Here is a 25,722-nt window from a genome sequence, read left to right as displayed (position 1 = left end):
TATGGAAAAAAAAAAATACTGTGCTGCTGAATAACAATAATAAAAACGTTAAATTCTTCAAAGTCACCTTTTTAAAAACTTTAAGTATTTTAGTTAAAATATCCACATGATATCAGGAATGATATTATTCATTCATAAAATCAGAATTACACATCTGTTATCCTCTGCATTGGAAAAAAATTCATAATTCTGTAAAACAAATCAAATAAATCAGCATCAAGATGATAAAAAGCATAAATGCAGTCAGATAACACCAAAAGAATAATTGGAACAAAAATAAATCAGTAATCAGGTATTTTAATTTGAAACATGTTTAGCCAAAAGAGTTAGGTTCAAATATGTAGAGTACTGTAGTATCTATTTTGTCATTGTTGGGAAGAAATGCTTCCATCTATTGGTTGTACCGTTTCATTCATGAAAAGAGATTATAGGGTTAAAAAATCCATTTTGCGTTCTCTGTTGGGGACAGACTGCATCAGACTGAGCTCACGTCACAGCCATGTGTGTGTGTTTCACAACTGCGGTCGCTTCTAATTATTATTCATGATGACATGGCCTCTGATTTGCTTCAGTTTTCAGTCCAGGAAATGCAGCATCATTTTGACTGCCTCGGCAGCAAAGGAGTGTGATGGGTGATTTAAAGTGATACAACTGCATTGTGTTCAAGTAAAGCAGAACAGCTCACAGGGGTGACATCTTTAAAGGGAGAGTAGCTTTTTTTTATGATTGCGTGGTGAAACCTCAGTGGACTATTATAACCCTAAAAATGATGTGGCCTTGATTTACCTCTAATCCACAGGATAAGGACACAAGTGGATGCTTTGTTTTCATGCTTTTCTCTTGATTTGCTGAGCAGATGGGCAAGCAGCTGATGCAGAGGGCAGCTCCCTGAACAGCACGAACTGAAAGCAAGGACCCGGAGGCATCTTGAAATAGAAATTCAGAGGAGGAGGAGGAAAAGGAGAGGGATTTTGAGTGAGAGCATTGGTATGCCAGGCTCAGTACCTATCATGGCTGTGCAGAAGAAGCAGAGTTCCATCCCTCCATCGCCAGGGCCGTTTGCTGCGTGGACCGCTGAGAACCAGAGGAAGGGGAATGGTTTAGGAAAACTAAGAGGTTAGTCTGTTTTTCATTATAAAATGGCTTTTTTATAATATGTGAACAACTCAAAGCTTCAACGCTTTCATTGGATGCAAGCCAGCATCACTGTCGATCGCATCCATACATTCATGTGCTTGTGTTTATTTGCTCTCATGGCAGGTATTTTCAGAGCCAAAACTCTGCAGTCTGGCACTTTTGATGACAAATTACAAACATGTCACACTTGAAATCATCTGCTTCTTAACACTGCCCCAGACCATTGAAGACAACTTGAGCTGTTGTGTAATGTTTTCCACAAAAGTATGAATACTGTTCATCAGTTGAATGGTCCCATTGTGTCTTCACCATTTTTCTTTGTATCAGGCATCTTCCAGGAGGCCTGGTCAGGTGCTAGCATGTTTTCTTTGCCTTTTATGCACTGACAGTTTGTAATGGCTCTTTCATTTGCAATTGGCCCAAAAGCCATGTAGGCCTAAATCACAAATCTGTGGTGGATTACCCCCCGCCCCCCTCAAATTTGTTTGTGTGGTTTTTGGGTACCAGCAGCACATTGGTTTTCTAAAAGATGAATTGAAATGTAGAATTGTATGACTTGTGCTGACTAATTAAAAGATTGAAGGTCATATTAAAAGCCTTGGGGGGCGGGGAGACATCTAGTGTGCTTCTGTAGATGTTATTTCGTATTTTATTTTATTTTTTTCTGGTGACAGCCTTAATGTTCTAGCATCTGTAATTGAACATGAGGTTTTAACATGGTAATGGTGAAAAATAAGTGAATTCACCCACTGATCAAGTCTTATGATTAATTGAAGGAGAGTCTCTGAGTCATTCAAGCTCAAAATCTGCTTTCCAGCCTCATTAGAGACTCTCCTTCAATTAATATTATTCCTGAAAATGGTCCAGAAGCTAGTTTCAACATTTGACCCCTGTTGAGTCACCCCTCCCCATATCTCAGGAACCACTACGGATAGGAAAGTGGTTTTGACTGGGTTTGAGTGGGTTTAAACTACTGATAAGCCAAGTTTCATTTGCTCCAATTTTTTTAGCTCATCCTGGGTTAAAGGCCAGATGAGCTGTTGGCGTCATGAGGCATTTGTTGTCCATCTAATGACGCCTGTCACAAAAGCTGTCTCTCCTCCCTCAGTTCTCATCTACATACTTAGTTGTCATTTAGTGTGATTTTCTTTAACATGGCAGCAATGTTATTAGATTGAGTTTATGATTCTCCAAGACCTCATTGGTCAGGATGAGTGACTACGGTCTTGGCGTTCTGGTTCCTGAAAATGAGCAGAAACTGCAATTTTAACCTTTGATTCTGTCTAACAGGCTCCTTGCTGCCTCATGTTATTCACAGAGGTTGGAAAGTAGGTCTTGGGCTTAAATTAGTCTAAGTTTGAGCCAGTTCAGTTTGTTTTTGTTTTTACTTGTAAATGACCACAAGCAGCTATTTTAACATTTGACCTGAAATGTCCCTCACTGTATCTTAGTTGATGATAGAGAACCGATTTAAATTAATCAGGGACTCCAAGCTTGGTGGCTGTGCCAGTACGAAGTCTGGTCTACTTTCTTTCTGTAATAATAATAATTTTAAAAAAAACACCCGAGGAAGTTTTATCTTACCACTGCAGTCAATGTGCTTGCTCAGGGGGTGGGTAGACTTGAGTCTTGTGAAGCACCTTGGGCCTTCACAAGACTTGGGTCTGATTGATGTTGTGATTTGGCATGGTACAAATAAACTGAGTTGAATTAATGTGCTGCAGAAAAGTTTGCCTGGCAAAAATTCATAATGTCAATGGAATATTGAGTGTCATATTTTATTTTGAAAATGTTGCAATGGTAATCATGTTGTTCTTTCTCTTCCTTTCAGAAAATTGTACTTACATGAAAGGAAATTCCCAGGTGAAGAAAATGACCAGTTCTGTCAATTCTGCCCAAATATGCAAAACAGAGAGTCCACGTGCCGCTGCAGGTTGGTCACAGCTCTGTTTAGTCGTGGTTGTTACACTGTCACTTTTATCATTTTGATGTCATAAGACTTCTTTACCTGTCATGCTGTTATTACACTTGCTTGTAAAGTATGAAGTTATTAATCTGTATTTCATATTTCATGTCACATTGCATTGTTTTCTGTTGGTATAAATGGCTGTTCTGTGTCATTCCTAGGCTCTAATGTTGATGAGAGATTAAAGTTGGCACGTGGTAGGAGAGAAGAGCACCAGAGATTACTTGGTATGTGAACACCTGCATTGTACTGTTGGTACAGTTTTAGGTACATAATTATTTTGATAGTGACACAATGTTTGTAATTCTGCAGAGACCTTTACATCACCGCAATAGAGTTGAAATGATACAATCATGGTGCCATTGAAGTGTAGGCTTATACCTTTAAGTCAAAGGGTTTAACATAAATACTGCATTAACCATGAACATATTTCAGCCATTTTTATACACAGACCATCCATTTTTAGAGGCCAAATTAATTGGATAAATTAATGTAACTATAAGTCTTATTGTTAAGGGCCCCATCACACTTAGAATGAATGAGGCCGAATCAGGGCGAACGGGAGGGACAGACATTCGGACAGGTGTGTATGAATGCCGTTCGAATACCTAGAATGTGTGCCGAATCCGCCCTGAATGATTTGCGCACATTTGGAATGCAGCAGCCCTTGAATCCAGGTCGAACGTGCCCGCAACACAGTACGAATACCTAGAGTGCAGGTTGAATGCAGCCAGAACACAGCACAAATCCCCGCAATGCCGGCAGAATGCACACGAATGCCATAAGTGTGCAGTCCGATTGCCACCCGAGGTCTGGGTGGAAGGCAAGCAAGGAGAGAGGCATTGCAGAGTGAGCACTGTGGTCCACTCTTTTGAAGACCTGCCGTGTCTCACTGCTGGATTTCAAATGACATGCAGCTTATGAACTGATTACTTGTAAACCAGAGTCTCCTGACTATTGCATCACTGGAGTGCATGTGATGCATGTCATCAGATTATTATGGTCATGAGATCACAGATGTGCGCGCCCACAGCCATTATTACTGGCAAAAGCCACCAGTCCGTGTGAACCCGTCTGCTGTCCAAATGGGTTCACACATGTGCAGCAAAGCGATCAGATGGTATGAGCACACACACGCACAGCAGGACAATAGGCTATTATGAGCACACACATGCCCAGCGGATTGTTCAGCCATTATGACAGCTTACGGCGCAGCGGATAGTTCAGCCATTATGACAGCTCCACAGCTCTGAGATGCTTTGACTCACAGTGACACACAGTGTTTTTGGTGTGATTGTGCAGTGTTCACATCTAGTGCATATAATGACTGCATGCCACAGACTTTGCACATTACTATATGTACTTTGCGCGTCCTGAACGGGATGCACCGGGGTGACCTCCGGCTCATCCGGGGTACAATCAGGACGTGCTGGAAGTATTTGGCGTGCCTGAACCATTTCAAGGTTCCCTCAAACACAATCAGAATGCTCCGAATGCTGTTGAAATGCCATTTCAGATGCTTAGAATGCAGTCAGACTGCACTTTGACCGCCGTTCAAGCTTTTTCCACCTCAAACGCACCTTGAGAGCTGGGAGCATGTACTCTACATTTGGGCTGGCCGCACGAATGAGCCCGACTGTTTGGAATGCACTGAGCTAGCTGTCGGAGGTTTTCAAATCCATCTCGACATTGCACGAATGGAAGTCGAATTTTCATTCAGTCGGCATTCGGCATCTAGTGTGACAGGTACAATGTTTGCTTTAAAACCCTTTGTAGTCAAAGACTGTCTGAATTCCGGAACCCATGAACATCACCAAATGCCAAGTTTCCTGCCTTTAGATACTTTGCCAAACCTACAGCCTCCTTAAGTTGTGTCCAATAGTTTGGATCTTGTCAGGAACCCTCTCTATTTTTATTTGAGAGTATTTTCATTCATGAAGGCATCTCTTGATTATAGATTTAAACTGTTGGGGTTTTTTTTTTCCCATTTATTTATGTGTGTGTGTGTGAGAGAGAGAGAGAGAGAGAGAGAGAGAGAGAGAGAGAGAGAGAGAGAGAGAGAGAGAGAGAGAGAGAGAGAGAGAACTGGGTGACCAGAATGCATCAGTGATATGACATATAGTTTAGAAGTCGGTGAAGGATTGTGTTGTCTATCATCCTCAGCAAGATGGTGTGACTCAAGGCCTGTTGAATTCTTCAGTCTGGTTGCACTTGTCCATAAATGGTTTTCCTTTTGGAACATATAAAAAGGTTTGACATGTACAAGAGGGAAGTCTTTGGTTTCATGTTGTTTGTCTTGTCTTTTTTTGGTCTTTTGATCTGTTTTTACCTCCGCCAAAGAAGCTGGAGGAGGTTATATTTTTGCCTGTTTGTTTCTGTTTGATTGTGAGCAGCCTGGAGCCCAAAATATTCATATATCATTATGATTTTTTTTTTTTTTTTTTACTGAATATTCATATCCTGATAGGCAAAAACTGATTACATTTTCAAGGTCATAGGTCAAAGCCAGGAAAAATCTTGGAAAATTGGAAAAGTCCCTATCTTTAACATTGAATGAATTTTCAAAAATTCATAACTCTGTCAAAAAAGATCAAATTTCTTTCACATTTGACAGCATTATGTAGGATGGTATCCTTTATCGACTGACAATGTTTGATCTAAATCCGATCCAGATTACAGATTTTGTGGTCATTTAACTTTAACATTGCAAATGACATTTAATGTATATTTTATATTACATTGTAATCAAATGTGCCCCAATCACTCTCATATTTGAAAGTGAGGTGCAGACCGTCACTCACTGTCACATGATAAGTCTGATCTGGATCTGATCTCTGTTGTACAATTCATAGCTTTCTGTGAAGTTTGATATAAACCACAGTTGAGTCTTTCTAGTACTGGTTAAAATGTTTCTCCTCAGCCTCTCGAGAACTGAGCAGGTTGGAGAGGGAACAGCGCGCCAAACGTTACTATGAACAGCAGCTCCAGGACCGCAAGAAGAAACTAATGGAGCAGAGGCTGAAAGAGGAGAGGAGACGTGCTGCTGTGGAAGAGAAGCGTAAGCAGAGACAGCGGGAGGAGACGGTGGGTGCTGATGGCTCAAAGTCATTTTTTTGTTTTCAGTGAGGCTGCTGATTTTGTCACTTGGTGCCTCTATAAAATTGTCACTGAAGATTCTTTTCCTGAATTAAGGAGAGATATGAATCTGCAGTGCGCAAGACCATAGAGAAGAGCCAGAAGGTTCAACAGAACGTCAGTCAAAACTCCAGAGGAAGGAAGATCAGCAAGTCTGGTGGTAAGCCAGGACGGATCCACATCCACCTTGTTTCTCTCTCTTTGTGCTCTAAGGTGTTATAACATAACACTAAACTTGCTGCACAGGATCTCTTTGTAACATGTATCTTAACAGTTCTGGCCTTTCCTTATCTTGTGTTTGAGCTGCACTGAAAACTTTATACTGATTAATGCACTAGTGCCACGTCACTTACCACTGACACCGTGGGAGAAGAAGTTGGTCAGTCGCCTCCTTACCCCCACATGCTCTTATCTGGCCAGAAGCAAAAGCGCTGGTTGCCATTCGGGAGCAGAAGGTACTCACAATAACAGGAACTAACTCAATAGTCAGTCATCACTTATAATGCTGTAATCAGTATTACACACTTTGGAAAGTGACTGCACATTATTTTTGTAACTGTTTGATCATAAATGTGAAAATCTGTACAGTTTATATGACAAAAATTTACAGATTACAGCTTTAAGATATTAAAAAATTTAAGACTAACTGCTTCAGAAGCACTTGGGGCCCTGTCTTGCACCGGGTGCAAAGCCTATTCCAGGTGTCACTGCTAATTTCAACCTGGTTGAAATGTCTAACAGGTGGTGCAGTACGAACAGCGCAACACTCAGACGCGCCTTACATAAGTGACTTAACAACACATGTACATTCTGCATGTCTGCAGATAGCATGTATTTCTCACCACTTAAACAACAAAGTGCACTCAAATGCCCCTAAATGGACTAACACCTTCTGCACAGGTCACTTTTGCACCCTTTGTCAAGATAGGGCCCTTTCTCTTGCATTAACATGACAACAACCTTTCCAGGCTCATTCATTCCTAACGCCACACAATTTTCCTTTGTGTCTACACACTTGCTTCACATTTCCATCCTTTTTGCTACTCCTACAATTTCTTCAATTTCCCATGATTATGACATAAAACACTGGCTCAGCTGTCCATGTTTGTCGCCGTGCAGTTTCATTCCACTCCATGAATACCATCACACCTCCCAAACCACAGCAGCAGTCTGTTTCAGCCCAGCGTAGGACATCTGGCATCGTCGGTAGCAGAAGCAGTCACCAGAGAGGTGTCAATCTGGTGCAGGTAAATTTTAGCTGCTGTCCTCCTTTTTTGTTTTTTAATCCATTGTATATGTTTACTTGCTCTGTTGCGAAATAATACGTTAAGAAGTTGTATCAGTTATTTAGCTAAGTAAGCTTTTTAACTCAACTATAATGATGATAAAAATAATCAGAACAATAATAATAATAATAAAATGGAAGATTACTTCTGATTACAATTTGTTTGCGTTTTCCAAATAGGTCAAACCATCAAGACTTCAGGATACTGGTAAGTGCTCAGACACTGGATCGCCTGCTGTTAACCCCTCTGTGAAACCAGCCACAATCATTCACAATAAAACAGCAGCATGCTCACCTGATCGGTAAGTAAAATGTGACCCAGTGCATCCACTGGATATTCACACTGAACTCATTTTAAAATAGACGTCTGCTGTTGTTCCCTGGGACTCCCAGAAAATCTGTCAACAGGCATCCAGCACCGGCGCAGCTGGAGCTTCCGTCAGTCCCTGAGGAAGATTTTGCCATCTGTGGTTTTGCTTTCTATCCTGGTAACTCGAGACCTGTCAGAACATCAGCTGTAGGTCATCCAAAGAACATGAGGGATGAGACTCCGTGTTCAAACCTGTCGCATACAGAGGCACAAGCATCAGTTGTGGCAGAAGGTGAAAGTATGCATATGGAAAGCAACATTCTTCTTGAAACTTTTTCTTTTCTTTTCTATTTTAATACAACATATGGACATCGGGTATTGCGAAGACCTGATGTCCGTCCGTCTGTCTGTCTGTGTTCACCGTAAGTCCAGTTCTATTACAGCCACAGTCTTCAGATTCACATGGAACATTCTTGGGACACAGACCTTGGACAAGTTCAAAGATGGCTAACCTTGACAGATTTTAAGAGGTTAAAAAGTCACATTTTGTTTGAATCTGTTCCGTTTTGTTTTTGAGTGGCGGGGGATGGCAGCCAATCAGAGTAGAGCTGCACTGTGACATCAGTGGCTGGTCTCTTCAGAACCACTTTGCTTTGTGTTTATATGCATGTCTCTCGTATATTATGTAAAAGTGAGAAATAAACATCTCTAAAACCAAAAACGCAGTTTTTGGAACCTATTAACACCTCTAAACTTATTTCATGGATGTTAGCATGGTGATGTCACAGGCTGGTAGCTAGCTGCAAAACACTTTCATTTGTGTGTAAATATATCCTCTTTGTCATGTATTATGTAAAATATAGCGAGAAATAAACATCTCTAAAACCAAAAACGCAGTTTTTGGAACCTAATAACACCTCTAAACTTATTTCATGGATGTTAGCATGGTGACGTCACAGGCTGGTAGCTAGCTGCAAAACACTTTCATTTGTGTGTAAATATATCCTCTTTGTCATGTATTATGTAAAATATAGCGAGAAATAAACATCTCTAAAACCAAAAACGCAGTTTTTGGAACCTAATAACACCTCTAAACTTATTTCATGGATGTTAGCATGGTGACGTCACAGGCTGGTAGCTAGCTGCAAAACACTTTCATTTGTGTGTAAATATATCCTCTTTGTCATGTATTATGTAAAATATAGCGAGAAATAAACATCTCTAAAACCAAAAACGCAGTTTTTGGAACCTAATAACACCTCTAAACTTATTTCATGGATGTTAGCATGGTGACGTCACAGGCTGGTAGCTAGCTGCAAAACACTTTCATTTGTGTGTAAATATATCCTCTTTGTCATGTATTATGTAAAATATAGCGAGAAATAAACATCTCTAAAACCAAAAACGCAGTTTTTGGAACCTAATAACACCTCTAAACTTATTTCATGGATGTTAGCATGGTGACGTCACAGGCTGGTAGCTAGCTGCAAAACACTTTCATTTGTGTGTAAATATATCCTCTTTGTCATGTATTATGTAAAATATAGCGAGAAATAAACATTTCTAAAACTGAAAACGCTCTTTTTGTGACCTGATAACATTTTGCAGCATTGTCATCATGTGGATTCTTTATATTGTTTTGACTGCAGCGACTCTCCAGCGCGCAAGGGATAATGGGATACGTGAAAACCCTGAATGGAGTTGAATTTGTCTCATTAATACCAGCAAATACACAGAGGGTGACCTACCAATATTCCGTGGTTTGCATAACTTCTGCTTTTGTCAAAAGCTCATGTACACACATGTAAATGTTGTTTTTGATAATTGATTAATAGAGGGGCTTCATTGAACGTGTACAAATTGTATGTAAGACAACAGGATCTTAATAGTTACACAACTGCAAATTATAAAGAACACAAAGCTCATACTGCCGAGGGTATTTTAGCATTGCGTTATATTTATTTAAATATAGCCTGTGATAAAGTTTGTGTCCATCTCTTCAGGTTGTGCTCACTCACCTCCACAGCCTCCTGGAATCATGTTCAGGTGCTCCGATGAGACCACGGACCCACAAGAAGCTTTGCATCTTTTGGCTGAAAAGAAGCAAGAAGCTTGTGTCCAAAGGGAGAGAGAGGATCAGGACCACCTGCAGAGACAGAAGGTGGAAAGGTAAGAAGGACAAAAAATGTTTACATATTGTAAGCTGTGAATGCGTTTAAAAAAATTATTTCCATGTATGACTTGTCCAGAAGGAATCATGAAGAACTGGAGCGCAGGAGAGCAGAAGAGCGTGCACAACAACAGGCTGAAGCTCAGCGTCTGATACAGGAGAAGAGGAGAAGGGAGGAAGAGGAGCAGAAAAGAGCTGAAGAAGAGCGAGCCCAGGCTATGAGGGAAGCTGCTCTTCTCCAGAAACAGGTGAAAGAGCTTCACACGTTCTCTCCGATAAAAGCACAAGAGTGAATTTGAACTTTAGTAATCACAAACATGCCTGCTTTTTAAGTTTAATGATTTAATTAATCTCAGATTTAGTTTGTTTTTCTATTTCTGCTACATGTGCTGGTTTTTAATTCAGAGAGAGGAGGAACAAGCTAAAGAGAGGGCAAAAGAGGAACAGGTGAGGCAAGAACGAGAAATGCGTGTGCAGAAAGAAGAGGCAGAGCGACAAGCAAGAAAAAAGGTGAATGTAATGATGAAAATGATTACAATATAAAAGTTAGATTACTGTATGGCTGCAAAACTATTTATGCGTCAACTATACTCATGAATATTAATAAGTTTAAAGCCTGTATATTTACCCAGCCTGATCTTTTCAACATAACTGCACAAGCAGAGACATATCAGCATTATTTGCAAACTTTTTTTTTTTTTTAGCGGCTTGAGGAGATCATGCGCCGAACCAGAAGGACAGAATCACCAGATACAGTAAGTTTTTTTTTGTTGTTTTTTTTTTAACAACAAAAACAACACACACACTCACCAATAGGGTCTCATGACTTTTATCACAAATTAATACTGTTATTGCAAATTAATATCAAATACACTTCTGAAAGTCACAGCCTGTCCTTGAGTAATTGCTAACCGCCCCCCACCAGAATTCTGTACCAGAAGACACAAAGCTGGTACAAAATGTGAACATGCCAGTGGGGTTGAAGCCTTCACAACTGGAGATGAACGTTGATGAGGACATGGTACCTGTTGTGGCCTTCAAGGAACGCAGGTCTTTGAGAACTCTCGCCAGTTTGGACAAAATCCAGACCCACCAACGTGCAGGTAAGACGCAACCTTATGTGTCTGTGTGATGTGTCTGATACCATGAGATTACATGATTCACCATATTGTTGGACAATTGTTCACAGTGGTTAGCACGACTCACAAATCATTAATCCCGTTCTTTAATTTTCTCTCATTTTGGACTTTCTGACTTGAAGGATAGGTGATGAATGTATGTTCAATACAGTGCATCATGTACATAAATACTCACACCCTTTGCTCAATACCATCATCACGTCTTCCGAAGAGGAAGCAGAGACTGGGGACTCAGAGGCAGACTCATCCATTACCCAGGCCGAAGTCACCGAGGTTGTTAGAAAGTTCCTCGTTGGCAAGGCTCCTGGGGTGGATGAAAGCCGTCCTGAGTACCTTAAGTCTCTGGATGTTGTGTGACTGTCTTGGCTGACACGCCTCTGCAACATTGCGTGGCGGTTGGGGACAGTGCCTCTGGATTGGCAGACCGGGGTGCTGGTCCCTCTGTTTAAGAAGGGGGACCGGAGGGTGTGTTCCAACTACAGGGGGATCACACTCCTCAGCCTGTCCGGTAAGGTCTATTCCAGAGTACTGGAGAGGAGAATTCGACCGATAGTCGAACCTCGGATTCAGGAGGAGCAGTGTGGTTTTCGTCCTGGTCGCGGCACACTGGACCAGCCTCCATCGGGTGCTCGAGGGTTCATGGGAGATCACCTAACCAGTCCACATGTGTTTTGTGGATCTGGAGAAGGCGTTCAACCGTGTCCCTCGGGGCACCCTGTAGGGGGTGCTCCGGGAGTACGGGGTCCGGGGTCCTTTGCTAAGGGCTATCCGGTCCCTGTACGACCGCAGCAGGAGCTTGGTTCGCATTGCCGGTAGTAAATCAAACCTGTTTCCAGTGCACATTGGCCTCCGCCAGGGCGGCCCTTGTCACCGGTTCTGTTCATTATATTTATGGACAGAATTTCTAGGTGAAGCCAGGGTGTAGAGGGGGTCTGGTTTGGGAACCACAGACTCTCGTTTCTGCTGTTTGTGGACGATGTGGTTCTGTTGGCTTCGTCAAATCAGGACCTTCAGCGTGCACTGGGGCGGTTTGCAGCCGAGTGTGAAGCATCCGGGATGAAGATCAGCACCTCCAAATCCGAGGCCATGGTTCTCAACTGGAAAAAGGTGCTTTGCCCTCTTCAGGTCGGTGGAGTGTCCTTGCCTCAAGTGGAGGAGTTTAAGTATCTCGGGGTCTTGTTCACAAGTGAGGGACGGATGGAGCGTGAGATTGATAGACGGATCGGTGCAGCATCTGCAGTGATGCTGTCGCTGTATCGGACCGTCGTGGTGAAGAGAGAGCTGAGTAGGGGGCAAAGCTCTCGATTTACCGATCGATCTACATCTGATCCTCAGCTATGGTCATGAGATTTGGCTCATGACCGAAAGAATGAGATCGCGAGTACAAGTCGCCGAGATGAGTTTCGTCTGCGGGGTGGCTGGGCGCTCCCTTAGAGATAGGGTGAGGAGCTTGGTCACTCGGGAGGAGCTCGGAGTCGAGCCGCTGCTCCTCCACGTTGAAAGGAGCCAGTTGAGGTGGCTCAGGCATCTTTTCTGGATGCCCCCTGGACGCCTCGCTGGAGAGGTGTTCCGGGCACATCCCATTAGGAGGATGCCCCAGGGACCTAGGACATGCTGGAGGGACTACGTCTCTCGGCTGGCTTGGGAAAGCCTTGGGGTTCCCCCGGAGAAGCCGGGGGAGGCGTGTGTGGATCGGGCGGTCTGGGCGGCTTTGCTTGAGCTGCTGCCCCCGCGACCCGAAAATGGATGGATGAATTGCTCAATACTTTGTTGATGCGCCTTTGGCAGCAATTACAGCCTCAAGTCTTCCTCAATATGGTGCCACAAGTTTGGTGCATCTATCTTTGGCCAGTTTTGTCCATTCCTGTTTGCAGTACCTCTTAAGCACCATCAGGTTGAATGGGGAGTGTCAGTGCACAGCCATTTTCAAATCTCTCTAGAAATTTTCAGTCGGATTCAGGTCTGGGCTGTGACTGGGCCACTCAAGGACATTCACGGAGTTGTCCTGAAGCCACTCCTTTGATATCTTAGCTGTGTGCTTAGGGTCATTGTCCTGCTGAAAGATGAACCGTCACTCCATTCTGAGGACAAGAGCATTCTGGAGCATGTTATCATCCAGGATGTCTCTGTACATTGCTGCATTAATTTTTCCCTCAATCCTGACTAGTCTTGCAATTCCTGCCGCTCAAAAATATCCCCACAGCATGATGCTGCCACCACCATGCTTCAATGTAGGGATGGTGCTGATTTCCTCCAAACATGACGCCTGGCATTCATGGCAAAAAGTTCAGTCTTTGTCTGATCAGACCAGAGAATTTTGTTTCTCATGGTCTGAAAGTCCTTGAGGTTTTGACAACTTCCAGGTGGGCTGCCATGTGCCTTTTACCTTTACACATAGTACAAATGTGGTCAAATTTTGCATGATTTGCACATGAAGCAGGAATCTTTTGCAATACATGTAAAATTGGAGCTGCCTCTAACGCCTTGTACACCTGTTGCTACAACTATTTGTGCACACCAGCGAATGAAAGACAGAGTTTGCCCTGTGAGAGCCCATTCAGTCCCTCTCGCAGCAGGTGTCGGCAAAATTCCAGGTGACACACACGAACATCTAACACCGCTCGCTTGGCACTTAGAAAATGTGTGGCCATTCGTACTATTAGTATGAAAACAGTCAGCAAACAAATCACTTTCGAGCTGGCGGTGAAATTTGTCTAAGTGCCCCCACGACTGTGGAGTTGCCGAGTACACATGTGGTCTGCCAGAGTGTCAGCTCCTCCCACAACACGTGTGCTTCAAGCATGCTCATGTACGACACCATCACGTGCATGAAATTGCAGCGGGTTTGTTCATGCCAGCCCGATTCGTACTATGTGTGAAGGGGCCCTAAGGAGTGGCTTCCATCTGACCACTCTACCATACAGGCCTGATTGGTGGATTGTTGCAGAGATGGTTGTCCTTCTGGGAGGTTTTCTCTCTACAGAGGAATGGTGGAGCTCTGACAGAGTAATCATTGGGTTCTTGGTCACCTCCTTGACTAAGGCCCTTCTCCCCCGATCACTCAGGTTAGACGGGCGACCAGCTCTAGGAAGAGTCAGGAAACTTAGATAAACTGGAAGATAAGTTAGATTAACAATGTTTGTAACTCAGCTGTGTGTGTAGGTGCATGTGTATGTGGGTTATCTCGTTGAGGTCGGGCAGGGGTCGGGGGAGTCCTGATATCAGTTATCATCTTCATATGTGGTCATTTGTTCTTCCTCTACATTTGCTAAAATCTATAAGTTGGTTAGGAGTTTGAATCAGTGTAATGTAAGACCACTGTTTGTTAACAGTCTGCTCATTAATGAGCGGGTTGAAGCAGTTTTACTTGATAGTTGTATAGTTTGTGTGCCGGGGGGGTTCAATTGACAAACTGTCAGGATCCTGCACCCCAAGTAGCGAACATATAACCTATTTGCGCACTGAGCAAGTAGATTCATTGCCGTCTTACCCACCATAGTGGCAGATTCAGTTATGAAAGTCACATGATTTCCAACATGACTTTTGACAGAAATCCAAATCTGAGGTGATTGCAATGTTTCCTACCCTTAATAATACAGCCATCAATGAATAATCTATTTCTTTCTGCTTTCATCAGAGGTCATCTGAGGGCCTTCAAAGTGGGCAGATGTGGGAACACTTTGCTGGAATTCTCACTAAAGTACAGCCATTCTGCTGCCCTTCAACCCCCTGCAAGACCATGTAAATCACAGCCTCAATGCAACGTCAACAGTTCCAATAGTTACTTTTCTCTCTTTAACAGTTTAACAACTGTGCAAGCAGTATGGCAGGTGTCCAAGCTATTGTGTCTGTGTCAGAGTCATAGTGTAAATTTAGGCAGTAGCCATGATAGTTTGCAGGAAAGTGCAGTGTTTGAAGCAGTAGGAGCCGTTTTAACAATCACACAGTAAGAAAGCCATATGCTTTTTGCTTACTCCTAATAGTTGTTCTTGTCCAGTCTAATTTCTTTTCTCTGTTTTTTGCACAAATAAGATTTTAACTTTTAGATCCCTCCACCGATTTTTCATTTCCCAATGCTGCTAAGAAATCTAGTTCCCAAAGACTTTGCTTTAAGTTTTGTGATTGTTTATGCTGTGCACAAATCTTTTTTTCTTTCTTTAACTTGACGCTGCTTTGATTGATATTGTATAATCACTTTACAAAGTGAAGTTTGAGCTTTTTTGGTTATAGTGCAACAGACAAGTGTAAGAATTGTTCAGTTGATGATACGAGTACAATCACCCAGTTTGGTATAAATACTTCTGAGAAGTTCTTTTCTTCAAAAAAGCCATTAGCCACATAAAAAAAAAAAAAAAAATTGTGGGGGGGCATATAATGTTGATGTCATTATTTCATCTGTTCAACGGTCCATTCTGGAAGTTTCCAGTCTTCATGCACTGATATGGGAGTAAAGCAAACTTCATCACAGAGAATCTCTCTCTGTGTGCTACCCTTACCTAGTTTAGCCCACACGCCAGTGCAGTTTATTGGGATGTGACCATTGCCATGCACAAGCAACTACTTGGACTCATAAGTAATAGTTACCTAAGCAGTGAGGACTAGTGTTCATCCAAAGAGCATGGCTGAGTTTAAAAGAAAAAAATACTACCCCTACAACTAAACCCTTACACTCCAAACACTATCACACGTTCTGCAGCATGCATGTACACTTATTAAAAACATATACAGTCCATCTAAAAAGCATGAAAATATTAACTGAAGTTCATTTCAACGCACCCCTAGTCCACAGTGGAATATTTGACAGGTACAACATTGAAATAAATCAAGATTATGCAAATACATGATGAAAATACATATTCTGGGCACCATTTTGAAAAAAATGGCCACTATCTTGAAAATTTAAGTTGCTAATGGCTTTTTTGCAAAAAGTAGACCAAGAAGTACCATTGTGTCAGATGTGTTGCTAGTATCACAAAATGAAAGATTCTTTTGATATATGCATTTATCTGCTGCACTATTAAAGCAGTTAAAGAAGCAGAAAACATGTATTCAGCCATCAGTATCTGACCTTATAGTTTTATTGCTCACTCGTTAACCTGTTACATTTATGATATACAACAAGTCTACCTTGTTTTAAGGTTTACTGAAAATGAAGTAAAAATAAACCTATTTAATCAGTACACTGTGGTTTTGTCTGCAAATTTCTTTGATGCAAACACATCACACAGCCCACACAGACATCTGCTGGGATGTTTGGTTGCAACACAAAATCTACAGAACATAAAACATCTTTAATATGCAATAAAGCTGATCAATGGATGTTTAAAATCAACAGTTTGTACTTTTGTATGATGTCATTTCCTGTTTGCTGTTGGTGGTCTTATGGCAAGTGAAGATTTCTAAGTGCACAGTCGAATGAATGAAGGTGAACAGGATCTGACATTGTGGTCCGTCCATTAAAAAAATGGATAATGTCAAAAACTCAGTCTCACTTTTGTGAATTGCACTTTTAAAAGCTAAACATTCTGAATGGACAAGATGGCAAAATCCTCAGTGTTAATTTGACTCTCACAGTGTTAAAGGTAACTTCCTGAGTTTATGTAAATCTTGCCTTTTACAACTTATGCTTTCAGTGGTGTTAAAATATTAACTATTTAAAACACATGAAAGTGTATTTTTAACATTACACTTTAAAAGTAATTTTTTTGGGTGGTGTTTAGAGGATCCACCACAAAGGCCTCAACGTGGCTTTCACATTGCAACCTTGTGCTTATGAGGCAACACCACTGTCTTTTAAAACACATCATGTGACAAGTTTTTTTTTTCTGATTTCTCCCTCAACGTGTGGAAGGGGTTGAAATACCTTCAGAGAGTTAAAATACCCTATGATTAAATCGAACAAATTAAATTAAACAAACACTTTGTGAGGTTTAACAGTGGTGATTGAGAAGTTCTGAGCCTGACCCAGAAAGGGTGTAGTTCTCCATCTTTTGCATTCTAAGAAAATGTTTCTCAACATTGAACCCCGTGAGTCAAAATTTCACACATTCTCAAGATGTGTTGGTTGCTGTCTTCAATTAAGTGAAAATATAACATGAAGCTTCACTTGGACACACCCTGTCTGTGTGATACAGGCCTCGGAGATGTAACATCACACATCACAGGTAATGAAGAAGAAACAACTGAGTATGTGATGCTTTGTTGTTATTATAAAATAGGTCACGGTTGGTTGAGGGTCTTCAGAACACTCAGTTATGGTTTGTGCAAAATTTTCCAAAGAAAACTGGAAGATGAGCTTTCCCTTGTCCTCATAGTATTTTAGGAACACCAGACTGCTGAAAAGAACATGGTGTGTGTGGTGGGGGTGCAGGGGGTGTTACCCTTGATTGACTGAATTTATTTAGTACAATTCAATGTATATGCCAAACCATATACATTAAAAACATACATGGATGACACTGTCGACCCACATGCCATATCAGCTGGTGGCAGTAATGCACCAAATGAATTAATGAATTTATTTAGCACAATTCAATACACCTATCAAAGCATACGCATTTAAAAAAAAAATAGATGGATAACACAATAAAGTGAAAACACTTATTTCCATTGTGGTCTATACAGGAAAAAAAAAGTGTGCAAACCACAATAAAACTATATGAAAAATTAACAATTATAATAATATTTTTTTAAAAAATAGGAAAAAAGCACACATAGCTGATATAAAAAGCTAAAATTTGGTTTAACACCAGAGAATTGGTATTAAAATATTACAGTAATGGAATTAAACCGCTAGTCGGTGCTTAAAAACTATTAAGTAATAAAAGGGCTACGTTTCTCCATCAAAAGTTGACCTTAAAAAAAACATGTCATATCAGTTGGTGGCAGTAATGCACCAAATGAATTAATGAATTTATTTAGCACAATTCAATACACCTATCAAAGCATACGCATTTAAAAAAATAGATGGATAACACAATAAAGTGAAAACACTTATTTCCATTGTGGTCTATACAGGGAAAAAAAAAGTGTGCAAACCACAATAAAACTATATGAAAAATTAACAATTATAATAATATTTTTTTTAAAAAATAGGAAAAAAGCACACATAGCTGATATAAAAAGCTAAAATTTGGTTTAACACCAGAGAATTGGTATTAAAATATTACAGTAATGGAATTAAACCGCTAGTCGGTGCTTAAAAACTATTAAGTAATAAAAGGGCTACGTTTCTCCATCAAAAGTTGACCTTAAAAAACATATATGTCATATCAGTTGGTGGCGGTAATGCACTGGAACGTTTACCAACCACCACAAAATCTCATGAAGAAGAATGGACTCCGCCCTTTTTGGTTGGCTTGGAAACCGGCGCAGCGTTGTTCAAGTTTGTAAAATCACGGCATGCTAGCTTATCGCGTACCGCTAGTTAGCTTCGCATATGGATGGTTTGTGTTAAATCTGTCTGCCGAACAATTTTAATTTTATTCTCTCTTGCAGTAGCGTACTTGGTTAGCTTTGTAGCCACTAAAAATCAAAATAATGTGTGATAGATTCCTTCCCGTTCTCCGATTTCAAATCACAAAACTAAAGTTATCCATTATATGTAACTGTTAGCTGTGTTTTGTATGTGGAGAGTGGAAAACTCGCCGCTCGGATTCGTCTGGTGTGTGAATGAGAGATACTTTGGTGCCTGAGGATGGCAGCAGGTGAGTTTAAGCCTCTGACTTCACTGCTGGGATGAGTTGATCCACTTTTCTCACTAAATACGATTCTCACAGGTGAGAGTGAGAACCGGGCAAAGATCCGGAACCGATTTAACGAGGTGTTCAACAAATACACTGAATCTGAGAAGAAAAACCCTCAAGTCCAAGAGACCATCGTGGTATGTTTAATATGATTTACATTTCACGAGAAACAGAAAGTGGTGAACATCATGTCAAACTCTGTGTGGAAGTGCTCAAAGGGCTTATATTTTAACCTATTTCGGGAAATAATCCCGGTTTCCATCTTCAGAGATTGTTTGCAGCCAAAAATACCCCAAAGACTGAGAGGTGATCTCAAAAGAACATACTGTAAGGCCTTTTAAGAAACAGCCTCATTATCTTTGTCTTAAATTTAATAAAGAATGTGTTTGCAGAACGTCCTCCGCAGGGAATTTGTTCTGTGCCATTCAGTTTGCTTTGCGTTGTTTTGATTATTTTCATAGATATTCAATGAACCATGTTGTTTGTGTTCCAATACTGTGTTTGTTAATAAAAACAACAAAGCTTGTTGCTGTCCTCACTGTAGTACAAGACTGGGATTTGGGTAAAAAGAGTATTGGCACATCTGCTTTCAAAAGTTAAAGCTGAAAGGTTTAGAATTGGTAGTGGCTAGCTATACATAGCTGTATTTGTATAGTGAACTACTGTTTGTACATAGCGTCTCTATCATTGGGCAGTATAGGCCAAGTGATCATGAGGCTACGTATTTGTACATGTATTTGCTATTGACACGTAGATTCCTAAACTACGTTAACCACAGCCACTAATTCTAACCATAACCCCTAACCATACCCATAGCAATAACTCCTTACCATAACCCCTAACCTTAACCATAACCTGGCTGCACTATGTATAAATGGAATTTGGGGTTATTAATATGGCAGTGTACAAATAGCCACTTTGTTTATAATTTGTGTATGCTGATGTTTTTTGTAGCTGACTGGTTATGGTAGAGTTATAAAAAGAGCCAGCTGGTACTTATCAAGAAAAAAAAAAACACTACAGCTGCTAGGGATGTGGAATCAATAATCCACTTTTCAAATTTGTGCATGATTGAGTTTCACAAAGATCCTCTAAGGACCCCCCATCATTGAAAGTCCACGATGCTCATATGGGATGAAGAGTTCAATTTTGGTTTATTAAAAAGATCCATTTTGTTCAAGTCCTCATGAGCCAAAGAAAGTGACTGACACACTATAGTTTATATAATATATATATATATATATATATATATATATATATATATATATATGTGTATGTGTATGTATATATATATATATATATATATATATATATATATGTGTATGTATATATATATATATATATGTGTATGTATATATATATATATATATGTGTGTATGTATATATATATATGTGTGTGTATGTATAGCTAACCTGTGCTACGCCCCTATATATATATATATATATATATATATATATAACGTAGTAAACCAAGCTGAACAGTGAAAAACATTTTTAAAACTTAAAAGCAGTTGAGACCTACCTGTTAAAAGTTTACTAATAGGTATATTGTTCTACCCTCTGCAAAGAGAGCTGTTTTCAGAAGCAACCACTCTATCCTCTGTAAGTAAAAGAGAACTGGTGACCCAAAAAAAAAAAAAAATTTCCTTTAACACCATACTGATATAACCGCAATATCACCCAAGTCATTCAGAGGCATACATTTTTAACTTATGGTTCAAATTTTAACCTACTCATTTTGGACAAGTTATTTAAAATTACTGTCATGTCTGGTTTTATAAAGTGAAAATATCAGATACATGTTTTCGTTTTAAAGTAATTGCTAATTTTTAAGGTTTTGTGAGCACATGCTGTGCCCGGCCGGCAGCAATGCATTATGGGTAGCATAGGGTAATCTCAGACGTTCACGACAGGACAAATGCATTTCAGACACTGTGTTCTGGCTCCACGGACAACAGCATTAAACTCTTGTGCCTAAAACTCTCGTGAATATATTCTCTGGGTTTATAGACGTTATTGTATTTGCGTTTAAATTCCACGCATCTTAAATGTAGCAGACGGATTATCTGGAATTTTGTTTGGCAAGTTTTCAAGGCCGCTACTGCCATCTACTGGCCAGTAGTGTTCATGGCAGTATTCGCCCCAAGTACTAAGCGTCTGGGTACCAGTAGATGGCAGTGTTGTATTTATTTTGACCCGGCTATATCAGATGGTGGTCAAATCAACTTTTTGGCTTTGCAAATGGCTTTTCTTTTTTTTTTTTTTACAAATTAAGTTTAAAAACAAAACAACAACAACAAAAACATTACAAGACAGCTCTGCGGTTGGATGCTTTGTAGCTCTTCAGCAGCAGGAGGTGGTCGTGAGATGTTAAAGCTTGTTACTCCACTACATGATGCAGGACGCACGATTAACCTGAAACTCGGTCCAAAAAATTCTCGCATGAATGAATAATCATCTGAAAAATGGCCAAAACACGCACAGTGTAAAGCCAACATTTATGTGTCAAGATAAGGCTTTTCAGAACTGACCAATTGTTAACCTTGTCCTTTGTTTTATCTATGTTTTTATTATTGCATTTTAACCTGTGAAGTGCTTTGTGACTTATGTCTGTGAAAGGCACTATATAAATAAATTTACTTACTTACTAATATTGAGTGCACGTTTTTCAACATCATAAAATGTGCGCACATCATCAAACATTTTCTCCACATGCAAAACATTTTGCGATGGCACTTCCAGGGCTCCGTAAAAATGCCTGTTTTTACAAATAAAAATGGAATATTTTACAAAAGCACATTTATCTTTAAACCAACACACGTTACATTAACATGTTGGTTTACATAATGAATGACTGAACCAATCAGTGTTTAGCAGAGGCACTTTTACCCAGAATGCTTTGCAGTCTGTGTTTGTTACAAAACCTCAGAATTAGTGCATTATTCAACATTAAAAGATATATGTTATATTTTAACTTTGTACAAATTACAGAATTGACATTAATGGAGTTATTCTATCAGTATTTTCACAAAACCATAAGTTAGAATTACTTTATTTTTCAAGACCTCCGCCTGACTGAAGCATTGTAATTAATAGAGAGCTCATTTTGTGGGTGCTCTTAGGATTCTTCTGTGGAGCTTCCTACAGGGAGCAGTGTGGCCAAATATGGAAATACAGGCTCATTCTTTGGGTCTTTTGTCCCTTTTGATGCTTTCAAAAGCGATCGTGTTAAAAGTCATTTTCAGCTTCTTAGTAATTGCAAATGTACCAGAGCCAATACTGGAGTTTATCAGTTATTGATCATCTGTAACTTCCGATACATTTTTGGGTGGTTTATCGGTTTATCTTTATCAAAGATTACCTTTCAGTTGTCTGATTATCTGTTATCAAAGTTAATTTTTTGGTTATCTGTGCCCACCACTGTGTGTGTGTGTGTGTGTGTGTGTATATATATATATATATATATATATATATATATATATATATATATATATATATATATATATATATATATATATATATATATACAGGGGCATAGCACCAAATTCTGGGCCCTAGGCACTAGCCATATTGAAGACCACACACACACACACGCACTGTTGTGTTCTTTTTTATTAACGCAAACACCAAATTTCTAATGCGTAGTCAAACCAGGTCTAAATCATGTATACCTTAGATCACACCTGGGAGTCAGAACCCTTTTTAAAGTTAGGGGAGCAATATTGAGTTGGGGGGTCTGGGGGACCAAAATGCACCATTTTTCTAGAAAATGGTGCAATTTGGTCCCCCAGAACCCCCAACTCAATATAGCTAGCTTTCAAGCTCACCTCTCTTTTCAAATAATTTGGTTACCAGCTGCTTTCCCTCATTTAGTTTTCTTTCCCTGTCCTTTTTTCTCTTCTTTGTTGAAATCCAGGCTTTGATTTTTTTTTTTTTTTTAGGAAAGACATATTTTATTTCAGCATAAACACTAGGGCTGCAACTAACAATTATTTTACTAATCAGTTCATCGGTCGATTATTTTTTTTGATTAATCATTTTGTTTTTGTTTTTTACTTACATGTGAGTTTTGCCATTATTTCTTTAAGTGAGTTATTATTAAAAGGCCTTTATCACGCAACATCAACGTTTGACCTTGTAATAAAGTTATATTATATTCTCGTCAAAAACATACCTGGAGTAGTGTTTTGTTTTATTTTGCACATACATACATCACCGACACACCACAATGAGATTTCCATCAGGTTTCACCTGATTATGAGCATTTTTAGATGCCAACAGCAACTATCTCAACCATTGACAACATACACTCAACAAAAATATAAACGCAACACTTTTGGTTTTCCTCCCATTTTGTATGAGATGAACTCAAAGATCTAAAACTTTTTCCACATACACAATATCACCATTTCCCTCAAATATTGTTCACAAACCAGTCTAAATCTGTGATAGTGAGCACTTCTCCTTTGCTGAGATAATCCATCCCACCTCACAGGTGTGCCATACCAAGATGCTGATTAGACACCATGATTAGTGCACAGGTGTGCCTTAGACTGTCCACAATAAAAGGCCACTCTGAAAGGTGCAGTTTTGTTTTATGGGGGGGGGTACCAGTCAGTATCTGGTGTGACCACCATTTGCCTCATGCAGTGCAACACATCTCCTTCACATAGAGTTGATCAGGTTGTCAATTGTGGCCTGTGGAATGTTGGTCCATTCCTCTTCAATGGCTGTGCGAAGTTGCTGGATATTGGCAGGAACTGGTACACGCTGTCGTATACGCCGGTCCAGAGCATCCCAAACATGCTCAATGGGTGACATGTCTGCTGAGTATGCCGGCCATGCAAGAACTGGGACATTTTCAGCTTCCAAGAATTGTGTACAGATCCTTGCAACATGGGGCCGTGCATTATCCTGCTGCAACATGAGGTGATGTTCTTGGATGTATGGCACAACAATGGGCCTCAGGATCTCATCACGGTATCTCTGTGCATTCAAAATGCCATCAATAAAATGCACCTGTGTTCTTCGTCCATAACAGACGCCTGCCCATACCATAACCCCACCGCCACCATGGGCCACTCGATCCACAACATTGACATCAGAAAACCGCTCACCCACACGACGCCACACATGCTGTCTGCCATCTGCCCTGGACAGTGTGAACCAGGATTCATCCGTGAAGAGAACACCTCTCCAACGTGCCAAACGCCAGCGAATGTGAGCATTTGCCTACTCAAGTCGGTTACGACGACGAACTGGAGTCAGGTCGAGACCCCGATGAGGACGACGAGCATGCAGATGAGCTTCCCTGAGACGGTTTCTGACAGTTTGTGCAGAAATTCTTTGGTTATGCAAACCGATTGTTTCAGCAGCTGTCCGAGTGGCTGGTCTTAGATGATCTTGGAGGTGAACATGCTGGATGTGGAGGTCCTGGGCTGGTGTGGTTACACATGGTCTGCGGTTGTGAGGCTGGTTGGATGTACTGCCAAATTCTCTGAAAGCCTTTGGAGACGGCTTATGGTAGAGAAATGAACATTCAATACACGAACAACAGCTCTGGTTGACATTCCTGCTGTCAGCATGCCAATTGCACGCTCCCTCAAATCTTGCGACATCTGTGGCATTGTGCTGTGTGATAAAACTGCACCTTTCAGAGTGGCCTTTTATTGTGGACAGTCTAAGGCACACCTGTGCACTAATCATGGTGTCTAATCAGCATCTCGATATGGCACACCTGTGAGGTGGGATGGATTATCTCGGCAAAGGACAAGTGTTCACTATCACAGATTTAGACTGGTTTGTGAACAATATTTGAGGGAAATGGTGATATTGTGTATGTGGAAAAAGGTTTAGATCTTTGCATTCATCTCATACAAAATGGGAGCAAAACCAAAAGTGTTGCGTTTATATTTTTGTTGAGTGTATTACAGCAAGAGTCCACAAAAGTATTTTAAAGGCCTGACTAAAGTGTAATATGTTATATTTAATAAGACATTTTCAAGAAAAAAAAGACACAAATGTGCACTTTACTGCATTTTTTTCCTTGTGTAAAAACACAGCTTAGATGTGGTTTGACCGAAACAAATTGTCATTAAACTTAAATAAAACAGGGATGAAGTGGAGGTGTAAGAGTCACTAGGTGTTCACAGGAAATACTTATTTTTTTTCTATATTTATTTATTTATGTTCATTGTTAGTTGGTTTAATCTTTTCTGTTTTGTTTTATCAGATTCTTTTTGTCCGTTTTGCTAAAACTGTATTGTTGCATTATTAGTTATTATTACTATTATTGTTGTTGTTGCTATTATTATTATTATTGATACATAAATAAAAATAAATGAATAAATTATTACAATTTGTAATACATTTGACTGTCTTACGACAACAAGCGCTGAGCCATGAATTATACAGAAAACAAATGTGCTGACAGCTGCAACAGCTTAAAGCTAACTTTAACATTGAAAACGCCATAGACATGTTAACGCGTTAGTATCGGTCCCGTTTTTAAGTTATAAAATACATCTATCAACTGTTTCAGAAGACCATAACAGGTCAGATTAACATAAAAAGGTAAATATTACTCACATACATATGCTCTTTAGGGTTTAGTGGGGAAAAATTAAGATTAAGCGAAATGAAACACTGAATCAACAAAGCACCAGCTCGAAGCACTGCTTTGATCTGCGAATCACTGCTTCGATTGGTTCAAGGTTCGAAGCAAAGCCGCACTGCGGAAACGGTTGATTTATATGGAAGAAACTAAACATTTCCGGTAAAACAAAGTTATTTAACAACTAACTGATGACTAAATTAGTTGACAATTATTTTAATA

The 25,722-nt window shown here is 40.1% G+C and overlaps 2 protein-coding genes across 2 annotated transcripts in view; both read left to right on the top strand.

Moving 5' to 3' along the window:
* The first annotated feature begins 647 nt into the window (after window positions 1-647).
* Window positions 648-15,242, top strand: LOC117531762 (ensconsin-like). Its single transcript, XM_034194882.1, has 15 exons — window positions 648-1,116; window positions 2,969-3,070; window positions 3,265-3,330; window positions 6,024-6,187; window positions 6,296-6,398; window positions 6,577-6,693; window positions 7,334-7,485; window positions 7,704-7,825; window positions 7,917-8,125; window positions 9,837-10,002; window positions 10,083-10,251; window positions 10,409-10,513; window positions 10,708-10,758; window positions 10,929-11,106; window positions 14,780-15,242. The coding sequence occupies exons 1-15, from the start codon at window positions 990-992 to the stop codon at window positions 14,788-14,790; spliced, it is 1,842 nt and encodes a 613-aa protein (XP_034050773.1). The 5' UTR covers window positions 648-989; the 3' UTR covers window positions 14,791-15,242.
* A 3,233-nt stretch (window positions 15,243-18,475) lies between these two features.
* The window catches only part of ahi1 (Abelson helper integration site 1), a 28,842-nt gene continuing 21,595 nt past the window's right edge, over window positions 18,476-25,722 (top strand). The window contains 2 exon segments of the mRNA XM_034194881.1: window positions 18,476-18,848; window positions 18,921-19,024. Coding sequence (XP_034050772.1) covers window positions 18,839-18,848; window positions 18,921-19,024 — 114 coding nt within the window. The 5' untranslated portion in view covers window positions 18,476-18,838.

This window comes from Thalassophryne amazonica, chromosome 19 (genome assembly GCF_902500255.1).
Source record: "Thalassophryne amazonica chromosome 19, fThaAma1.1, whole genome shotgun sequence".
Lineage (NCBI taxonomy): Eukaryota > Metazoa > Chordata > Actinopteri > Batrachoidiformes > Batrachoididae > Thalassophryne > Thalassophryne amazonica.
Note: the sequence above shows the minus strand (reverse complement) of the source record. Positions and strands in the feature narration are given on the sequence as shown.